The sequence below is a fragment of the Sardina pilchardus genome, chromosome 8 (assembly GCF_963854185.1).
Source record: "Sardina pilchardus chromosome 8, fSarPil1.1, whole genome shotgun sequence".
Taxonomy (NCBI): domain Eukaryota; kingdom Metazoa; phylum Chordata; class Actinopteri; order Clupeiformes; family Clupeidae; genus Sardina; species Sardina pilchardus.
In genome coordinates, this window is record NC_085001.1 from 28,170,143 (window position 1) to 28,181,308 (window position 11,166).

An 11,166-nucleotide genomic window follows, 5' to 3' on the forward strand; every position below is an offset into this window, starting at 1 on the left:
GTGCAAATCATTGTATTCTTCCGAATTGTGCATTTAATTGGCCAGGATTTTAAATGCTTCACTTGCAATATTTATTTTCCTCTTGTGAAGTGTTTTGATGTCAGTTGTCAGTCTGTTTTCAAGTCACTTATTGAACTACAGTACATGTATGTATTAAAGCACAAATAAAGTCCATTTTGCTACCTTGGGACATTGTGTGGTTATCACTGAGCCAAGTTGTAGTGGATCAGCTGCAGTGTTGTAGTGGCCATCTACAGGGATGGCACTGGGGTGCCCACGGAGGAGCTAGAGATCAGCTGTGTGTGTAGCCGTTCCCCAGCCTGATGACGGCCTTTTATAACACACAGATCCCACAGTAATCACCAGAAGATCCCTCCTTATGAATGCTGCCCCAGTGTGTGTGCATATACTGCCACCCTGTGGTGTTTATAGCTGTTCCCCAGCCACAGGGTGGGGTCAGGTGCTGTGTAGAGAGGGTGTGTCTGGACGCTGCTACTGGGAAGTTGAGTGGAGAAGGTGTGTTTATAGCAGTCTCATATAAAAGCATCAGCAGGAAAGGACGGGTGATGAGTGTGTGTTTGGATGTAATGACCAGGCCTGTGGGCTGCTCCTCGACTGCTGCTCATTGCTGTGACCCACACTGTAGGCCTATACAGCAGGACTGACAGAAATGTAAAGATGCAGATGCAGATACATATAGATGCTGTAATCACATCCGCACACCCACACACACTCATAAATACATCCCATATAAGCCACCACTCACATGTAAGGGTCTGACAGCTGCCTCTCAGCTGCCTGAGTTATCTGTTCTTGGGGAAACCAAAACACTAAAACTATTTCCTCATCTCTGGATTCCAGCAGATATTACAGTGTCTGCACCTCTAGACCTCAGCTAACACACTGTTCTGTAGGCTACAAGGAGCCATAGATCAAGACTAAGTGTATATGTACAGTATGTATGTCTTGTATGTAAATCTGTGAAAGTATTTTTTCTTGCAATGGGCAGTGCTGATGAGGGTTTTTTTTTTTTTCGCGTGCAGATTAACTTAACTGGAGTAGGCCTATAGCCTACTATATTCAGACTCGAATTCAGTGAAATAATTTGTATTATTCTTGATATAACATTACAGAGCCCATTAAACTAAATAAACACATCAAATAATCATAATAAGTGTCATTATAATGTCTTCTTCTTCTGTTGATTTTCAATGCAAGTCAAGTGAATTATGTCTGGGAAATGTCTGTTATTTCAATATATTAAAAAACAAAAGGAGACACAATTTACTTTATTAACATGATCATTTATTTATTTCCTAATCCATGGGAAAGTCGAAATTAAAGCGAATATAGACGAAGCCTACTGCTGATGTTAGTATTTTACGCAATTTCATGCACCTTGCATGATCTTCATCAATAAAAGTGGGCTGGCACTTTGATCCCGATCTGCACGCAACAAGGAAGCTGTGAACACTCAGAAGAAACGAAAGTGAAATAAAGTTGTTGTCCGATAGCCTTGTAGGCTAGTACTTGTTAGCAAGTAGGGAAAATGGCAGAGGCGATTTCAAGTAACGAAGACCTTTTAATGTGCTCGATTTGTTTGGATCTACTGAAAGATCCAGTGACTCTTCACTGTGGACACAATTACTGCACGAGCTGTATTAAGGGCTGCTGGGACCAGGAAGACCAGAAGGGAGTTTACAGCTGCCCACAATGCAGACAGACATTCGCTCCAAGACCCGTTTTAAACAAGAATAATGTTTTTGCAGAGCTTGTGGAACAACTAAGGAAGACCAGAATACACGCTGCCCCTCCTGTTCTATCTACTGCTGGACCTGGAGATGTGGAGTGTGATGTCTGCACTGGGAGAAAACTCAAAGCGGTGAAGTCTTGTCTGGACTGTCTGTCGTCTTACTGTGGAACTCACCTCAAAACTCACAATGAACTTCATCCAGGAAGAAAACACTCAGTGATTGATGCCACAGGCCAGCTACAGGAGAGGATCTGCTCTGAACATCAGAAAGGTTTAGAAATATTTTGTCGTACTGATCAGATTTGTATCTGTTATCTGTGTACGATGGATGAACATAAAGGCCACGACACAGTCACAGCTGCTGCAGAATGGAAGAACAAACAGGTGAGTAGCCTTCTGGAGTACTATAGGGAGGGAAAGTGAAAACCAGCGCCCCAAGTGGTAGAAACCCGGCATTACTCGCCTAGCATCGTTCGTTTATTAGCCTGTTAGCTAGTTGGTTAGTTAGTAGACAATCAGACTTACTGCCAGCTCTTGTGTGAGTAGGAGGCTAGGAGCACAACACAAGTTGTCCCAAGATAAAGGTAATTACCACGCGGTTTACATCGCTCTCTGTTATTACACAAATATGTAAAGCCAGTTCAGCAAATTGCCGTTTTGATCAGTTGGAGATGAAGCGCCCAAACTGGTGACGTCAAATGCTACTGTAACTAACTGTAGTTCGTTATCACCATGTTACAAACAAACTCAAAACAATTAAACTAAAAAAACTAAAAATAAAGTATGACCACTAGAAGCAATAGAGCTGACCTAAATGCTAGTGATGTTATCCGTGAACCCCATGCTTCGAGGCGTGTATCGAAAACATGAACCAATTTGGGATGAAGCTTGAATCGGAGCTTGATTCGTTTGGTGATAATCACGTGACCAGTGACGTCCGAAGCTTCGTTTCACACACACCCATGTGACTGCTTCGAAGTTTGATCAAAGATCATTAAGGGCGGAGCAAGATACTTCATGAGAAGCCACTTCCTGGAACCCGAATCGCAAAATCCCCCTTTATGCAGAGCTGTTCCATTGAAGTCTATGGACATGACACGCATGACACACCAGGGCGGAGCAAGATACTTCATGAGAAGCCACTTCCTGGAACCCGAATCGCAAGAGGGAGGGGGGCAAAATCCCCCTTCATGCAGAGCTGTTCCATTGAAGTCTATGGACATGACACGCATGACACACCCCCTTTATGCAGAGGAAGTGATCCCCGTTTTGCGCCCATAGACATGAACTACGACGACGTATCTTGCTCCGCCTTAAGGATCTTTGGTTTGATTCAAAGCCGTAGCGCGACACTGGGCGGGGGTTTAGGTTCACTGTGTAAAAGCACTTCGCCAATCAATTGACTCAAACTGACTTGCCAACGCATCAAGTCTGCTGATGGCACAATATTCAAGTGTCTGGACTCGTGGCCTTCTTGTGAGCACGCGCGACCCCCGATCAGTCTCTACTGTTTTGCGAGTTCGAGTCCGGGCGTGTGCAAGGCGCGACTGAATCGCGCAGGTTCAACACAAAATAAGTTAGAAGATCCCTAAATAACCTTATTTATCCATGTTATTATTTATTTATCCATTAACTCATGTTCAAGATGTATTCATCTTTGACTCACAGACATTCATAGCTAATAACTACGAAACAGTCTGTGACACAAGGCTATCCTAAACTTTCACCACTGGATGTCCTCATAGAGTTCTGAAGCTTCGAGTACTGAACCTTTTTTCGATACAATTGGATTGAATGCCTCACTGGTTCAGAAAGCTTCAGTTCGCCATCACTACTAAATGCATAGCATATTGAGGGCATTTAACTAAGTTCCCATCATGGGCCGAGATGTATTTTTTCTAAAAGAAAATCCCATCCCCTCCCGCTAGCCTCTAACGCAACCGCTAGATGGCGATGAGATTACTTTCCCTCCCTATATGTCTTAATTTTATTTGAAAGATCTGAAGCACATTTGAAGTGCACATTTGAACACAAGAATGTTATAGCTCTGAAGTCTACTATTGTTGGCAGAATCTCTTTTTTAGGGAAGACATGAACCAGGAAATTATAGCATGTGCAAATTGCAAAATGTAGGAAATCTGTCAAACATTGACATGGCAGTATCCACTGAACATGATCCTGCACAAAAGATCGAATATTTTACAGGCTCTGAGCCACATGCTTATTGTTATGAAAACAAAGAAATTGAAAGCTAAAAAAAAGTTAAGACAATTAAAAGAACTGACCACATTACTCCGATAAGTCCCTGATCACTAAATGGAATGGGACCTAATTATCAGACCTGCTTCAGCAGTAGGCTACCCACCTTCCAGACCTGAACTAAGTTAAACAAGGTGAAGCAGCTTGGAGTTGCTGTGCTATCCTCAGATTGCTCTCTGCTAACTGTTCTGCTCTACGCCGTTCCTGTTAATCAGGAATGATGCACTTTGTACATTGTTTTTAACTATTTCCCTTTCAAGATTTTATTTATTATCATTTGCATTAAATGTAAAGCTAATTGAAATCTGAAATGGATGAATTTGAAATGTACAATGTAAATATATTTGCCTTGTGTCTGCATTTACTGTATATCACAGGAGCAGTTGGGGCAGACCCAGAGGAGATTCCAGCAGAGAATCCAGGAGAGAGAGAAGGAGCTGCAGCAGCTGAGGAAGGCTGTGGAGACTCTCAAGGTGAGTACTGACCAGAGGAGAAGACAAGGCTTTTAGCGTTCAAATGTTATAAGTATTATGACAGCTTTGTTTATCTGCTATAACTAGATTGCAGGTATCAGATTGTTTGCTAAAACAAGCTCCCTTTTTATTCAGTTGTGTAATGACACACACAATGAGTTCATGATGAATAATGGACATTCAGAACAGTACTCCTATAGTAATATTAGTGTTCTATTAGATATAAGTAGTAATTAAATTGTTTATGAGTATCATGAGTTCATGAGTTATGAGTAAGTACGCTGCAAACTCTGTAGTGTAAATGCTGAGTCGTGCATAAAAATTCTATAATTGCAGTAATACTTGTACATTCTAATTGCACCCTCAGGCCAGGTTGTTGTGAGCCCAGTGAGTAACTGTGCCTCTGCTGCCATCTCTGCAGCACACAAAGAACCACTGACACCATGAAACACTTGAGCTTCACCTCCCTCTGTGTGTCTCCTGCCCTCCTCTTTGTGTGTCTCCTAACAGAGCTCTGCACAGACAGCAGTGGAGGACAGTGAGAGGATCTTCACTGAGATGATCCGCTCCATTGAGAGAAGGCGCTCTGAGGTGACAGAGCTGATCAGAGCTCAGGAGAAGGCTGAGGTGAGTCGGGCTGAAGGACTCCTGAAGAGACTGGAGCAGGAGATTGCTGAGCTGAAGAGGAGAGATGCTGAACTGAAGCAGCTTTCACACACAAAGGATCACATCCATTTCCTCAAGGTACATTTGATCTGCACTCCTGAAACTGAACTTAAATGTAAAGAGTGTAGAGTGAGTATTGAGGTGAGTATTCAGGTGATAGCTGTATAAACACATACAGCACACAGTGAGATGAAGCACACACTAACCCGGAGCAGTGAGCTGCCTGCCACAGTGGTGCTCGGGGTTAGGTGTCTTGCTCAAGGGCACTTCTGCCGTGAATGTGGTCATGGGAGAGCAGTACTCAACCATTTCCCCTGCCCACATTTTTCCTATTGGTCAGGTATCGAACCAGCAACCGTTCGGTTACAAGCCCGAAGCCCTAACCAGCAGGCCATGGCTGCATATGTCATGTCACGGTTGATAGGACATATGTCCAAATCCCAACAGTGTGGAATACAAATCTCTATGTGTCCAGCATGATGTGTGATAAGGTAACAAACAGATTGTACATGCGTATGTGCAGTATCTAACTTGAACACACACTTAAACACAATAATGCTTACAAACACACACACACACACACACACACACACACACACACACACACACACACACACACACACACACACACACACACACACACACACACACACACACACACACACACACACACACACACACACACACACACACACTAAACCAGTAACCCATTATTACTGCAACCTTTGGGGAAACAGCCCTGACTGAATATCCAGGTAAGCTGTCTCACCTTTTGGGTGCTTCTTTCTGAAGAATGTTTTGTCAGTCATTTGTGCACATTGCAGAAAAAAAACAACTAGCAGGACATTCACATTAAACACTTTCAACTTATATATTTTTTTGTGTAGAATATTCCATCATTCAGAGACTATCCTCGCTCTAAAGACTTACCCAGCATGACCTTCAACCAAAGTGTGTCTTTTGAGGCTGTGAAGGAATCTGTCTCTGCAGTGAAGGTGCAGCTGGAGGAGAAACTGGAAGGCATCTACAAGCAGGAAGTGGCCAAGATATCTGCAGCAGGTTAGACAAACCTCTAGAATGAACAAAATGATGAACTAGTTTTATAAGACACTGTTATGTTCAAACAGTTATGGATTCATTTGACTCTGTATGTTCTGTGTCTCTCAACAGTGGCTCATATTGAGATCATCCAGTCTTTAGAATGTGAGTGCCATTAGGAGTACACACAACATAAAATACTGAAGCAAGATGTGTGTTTTGTTTTGTTTTGTTTTGTTGATCCTGGGTGAATGAGTGTCTCTGTGTTGGTTCCCAGATACTGATCCTGATCTCCCAATCAGAAGAACAAACAGTAAGGAGAGAATGCCACCAAACAGTAAGTCTTTATTCTCTGATTCTAAAAGCCCCAATATTGTTACACCTGGGGTCTAGCAACTGAATTATAATTTCACTGAATCTTTTCATCTTTAAAACCTTCTTTCAGATGTCAAACCTAAGAGGCATGAGTGTGTGGCTGGGGCCTAGAATGTGAGAATTAGGCCCTTTAGATGTTTACATTGATCAATAACAGCAAACAAAATGACAAAAACAAAACAGAAGCTGATGGAGATCAGAGATGGAGTTAGAATTCAGCTTTAACTAACAGTCACATTAAAATGCACCCTAAACTACTAGATTACACCCATTACTTCTGCAGTAGTCTTTTGATAATGAACTGATTGTGGTGGAATGGAAAATCCTCTAAGCATGCCCCTACCCTCCTAGTGAAGATGAGGGACTCGTCAGTGGGAGGTTGGAGGCCTTTAAGATTTAAGCAGCTGGGGACTCATAATGAAGCATAACCTTCTTTATACAATCTCCACTGATGATTAAAAATGAGTCTGCTGTCATCAATATACAGTATATTCTCTTTATACGCAAATGCAGCTGTTTTATTGGTAGTAAAGTGATATTTTCTGTTTCAGTGTCTGATGTTTTTCCTGCACCAGTGACCAGAGAGGAGTTCCTGCAATGTAAGTTGGACACACAAACAAACAAACAAACAAACACACACACACACACACACACACACACACACACACACACACACACACACACACACACACACACACACACAGAAATTCACACAGTAACAAGTGCAATCACACAAAGAAGCACACACACTCTATGTACGCATATACCCAGTGACATTAAGAAACATGCGCGCACGCACACATACGCACACACACACACACACACACACACACACACACACACACACACACACATACTGTACACACCCACAAACACACCGCGCGCACACACACACACACACAACCATACACATGTGCACATGTAGGTACACACACACACACACACACACACACACACACACACACACACACACACACACACACACACATTTGGGTAGCCATGGCCTACTGGTTAGGAAAAATGTGTGTGGGGGGAGTGGTTGAGCACTGCGTTCCCATACCCACATCCACAGCTGAAGTGCCCTTGAGGAAGGCATCTAACCCCTCACTGCCGCTGTATCAAACACGCTGGGTTAGTGTGTGCTTCACCTCACTATGTGTTCACTGTATATTGTGTGTTTCACTAATTCACAGATGTGATAAATGCAGCGACCAAATTCCTTGTATACGCAAGTATACTTGGCCAATAAGCCTAGGCCCGTATTCACAAAGATTTTTATCTTAGCAATAAGAGTACTCCTAAATCGCACTAAAAGATTTTAGCTAGGAGTTTTCTCTTAAAAGTTATTCACAAAGCCTTTCAGAACTACTTTTAGTAAGGAGAAACGAAAACTCCTAAACTAATAGTGAGTCTTCGTTGCAATGGTTGACGTCATTACTCATGCACGAGCTGGAATTAAAGTGACCACCTTGATTGGCTGATGATTATAACGCGGGAATGATGGCAAAAACCTCCTCTACGATGACGAGTTGAGTGATAGGTGTCAGGTCTTAGCTGGTGAGAATGCGTGCGCTATGTGAAGAATGGAAGATGATGAATAAATAGGCATAGCCAAATGAATAAAGAGTAAAGCAAATAGTCTAGGCATAATGAAACACTACGGACTGGAGCAGTATCTTTGTAACATGTTTTAAATCAATCTGTATGAAAACACGTAGCCTACATTTGCAATGAGGAGAAACGATTTAATTTAATTAGGCACAATGAGACGTTATATTTACTTTACATGCAATGGTGGTTTTGGGTTGTCTGTGGCATTTGCATCGTTAGTTGCAATGCACAATTATTCCCTTGCATGACAGCTCCTGTAACCGCACCTTCATTTCAAAACATTGCGACGTGAAATGCCACTAAAAGCAGGTTGTGAATAGGTCTTAGTGAGTTAGAAGTCATCTCGAGTTCTTTTTAGCTGTGCTAGACTTAGGAGCTCCTTATAGGCTTAAAATGCTTTGTGAATAACTTTTAGTGAAAAAAAATAGGAGTCCTAAAGTTAGGAGTAACACGCCCATTATTTTCTCCTAGATTCGCCAGTTAGGAGCTACTTTTAGCCTTAAAATTCTTTGTGAATATGGGCCCTGATTTACAAATGTACACACCACACACACACACACACATGCACACACGCACACACACACACACACACACACACACACACACACAGAAACACACGCAAACACACAGACACACACATTCAAACACATACAGTACACACCCACACCCACACACCAATCATACGGAATCATACACATGTACTGTACGTGCACACACACACACACACACACACACACACACACACACACACATTCACACACAGACACATTCACACGTACACACACACAATCATACACATGTACACATGTATGTGCATGCGCACACACAAGCAAATGCACACACAGACACACATGTACTTGCACACACATACAAACACACATTCACACGAGCACACACACAATCATACACATTGCACATTTACATGTACACACAGACACACATGTACTTGCACACACATACAAACACACATTCACACGAACACACACACAATCATACACATGTGCACATTTACATGTACACACACACCCACGGTGTCATTCTGTTTTCTCTTCTCCTTCAGACTCCTGTCACTTCACACTGGATCCAAACACAGCACACAGAAACCTCCATCTGTCTGAGGGGAACAGGAGGGTGGAGAAGAGAGATGAGCTCCAGTCATATCCTGATCATCCAGAGAGATTTGATGAGTCTTATCAGGTGCTGTGTAGAGAGGGTTTGTCTGGACGCTGCTACTGGGAGGTGGAGTGGAGTGGGTGGGTTTCTATAGCAGTGTCATATAAAAGCATCAGCAGGAAAGGACAGGATAATGTGTGTGGGTTTGGTCGTAATGATCAGTCCTGGATTCTGCTGCGCTCCAGCTCCAGCAGCTTCTATTTCTATCACAATAGTCAAGAGACTAAACTCCCTCTAGTGGCCAGCTCCAGAATAGGAGTGTATGTGGATCACAGGGCAGGAACTCTGACCTTCTACAGCATCTCTGACACAATGACCCTCCTGCACAGAGTCCAGACCACATTCACTCACACACTCTACCCTGGGTTTAGATTTTTTTCTATTGGCTCATCAGTGAAGCTGTTGTGACCCACACAGCAGGGCAGGGATGCAAAGACTCCAGATACAAATAGATGCTGTTATCACACACACACACACACACACACACACACACACACACACACACACACACACAAACACACCCACACACACACACATAAACACATCCCATCTCATCAGCACACATGTAAGGATATCATACAGCATCTGCACCTCTGGACCTCTGCTGGAACACATCAGCACACCACACGTGCACTATTGGGTGGGAAGTGTGTTGATATTTCAGTGTTTCACCCCCTCTGATCCTCTCCCACAATCCATTTCCTCTCCCCCCTACACTCACTTTTTAAATGAAATAATTCAAATCACAGGTGGTTGTTCCTGTAGCAGTTATTTCTGAATAAACATGTAATAAAGCATGAACTTGGTGAAAACTGAGATTATATGACAGAGTGCCATCATGGTGCTCTTCTTCCAAAAAACAAATAAACTGAAATTCTTGTGTTCTTCCAAATTGTGCATTTAATTGGCCAGGATTTGAAACGCCTCACTTGCAATATTTATTTTTATCTTGTGAAGTGTTCTGATGTCAGTTGTCAGTCTGTTTCCAGGTCACTTATGGAATTACAGTACAGTATGTATTAAAGCACAAATAAAGTCCATTTTGCTACCTTGGCACATTGCATGGTGGTCACTGAGCCAAGTTGTAGTGGATCAGCTGCAGTGTTGTAGTGGCCATCTACAGGGATGGCACTGGGGTGTCCACGGAGGAGCTAGAGATCAGCTGTGTGTGTAGTCGTCCCCCAGCCTGTTGACGGCCTTTTATAACACACAGATCCCACAGTGATCACCAGAAGAAGATCCCTCATTATGAATGCTGCCCCAGTGTGTGTGCAAAACTATGGACATGCTGGGATGAAGGGCCCCAATATTCCACCATGAAATTGGAAAGGATGCTGATGTTGCATAGGGGTCGCAGATGGTATGTGGGAGGGGTGGGATGTTACGATACAGTATCATCAACATCTTCACAATATATCAATCTCAACATAAAAATAATTTATTTTCGAGGACTGCACATGGTACACGACCCCTACACATTACTATTACACATGAGGTGTTCGAGTGTGCTGGACCCGAGGGTGAAAACTGTAGGTGCTACCTGTATGTACTGTAATGATGAAAAACCTTGTGTCAATTTTTTGATGTAATTGAATTTCCTCACAAAAAAGAAAATGCTCATCTAATCATATATGTGATCTCACAGGGGTAAATGCAATGGCAAATATGAACTCTAAATTACAGTATGTCTATATCAGTGGGCTGAGCTAAAGTAGACATCTGTTATTTATTTATTTTTTTTTCAAATGAAATTGTTCATGGCTGTATTGATTTAAAAGCCTAATAATGTGGTGGGTCCACCAGAACTGGGAACAATGG

The 11,166-nt window shown here is 42.6% G+C and overlaps 2 protein-coding genes across 2 annotated transcripts in view; both read left to right on the forward strand.

Annotated features, from left to right (window-relative positions):
* LOC134089735 (nascent polypeptide-associated complex subunit alpha, muscle-specific form-like) overlaps nucleotides 1–183 on the forward strand; it is a 34,039-nt gene extending 33,856 nt beyond the window's left edge. The window contains exon 14 of the mRNA XM_062544179.1: nucleotides 1–183. This exon is cut by the window's left edge and continues 3,534 nt beyond it. The gene's annotated coding sequence lies outside the window, so the exon portion shown is untranslated.
* Nucleotides 184–1,445: 1,262 nt separating this feature from the next.
* LOC134089158 (E3 ubiquitin/ISG15 ligase TRIM25-like) lies at nucleotides 1,446–10,350 on the forward strand. Its single transcript, XM_062543503.1, has 8 exons — nucleotides 1,446–2,137; nucleotides 4,390–4,485; nucleotides 4,996–5,229; nucleotides 6,039–6,210; nucleotides 6,322–6,354; nucleotides 6,467–6,526; nucleotides 7,116–7,163; nucleotides 9,236–10,350. The coding sequence occupies exons 1-8, from the start codon at nucleotides 1,550–1,552 to the stop codon at nucleotides 9,754–9,756; spliced, it is 1,752 nt and encodes a 583-aa protein (XP_062399487.1). The 5' UTR covers nucleotides 1,446–1,549; the 3' UTR covers nucleotides 9,757–10,350.
* Nucleotides 10,351–11,166: the final 816 nt, after the last annotated feature.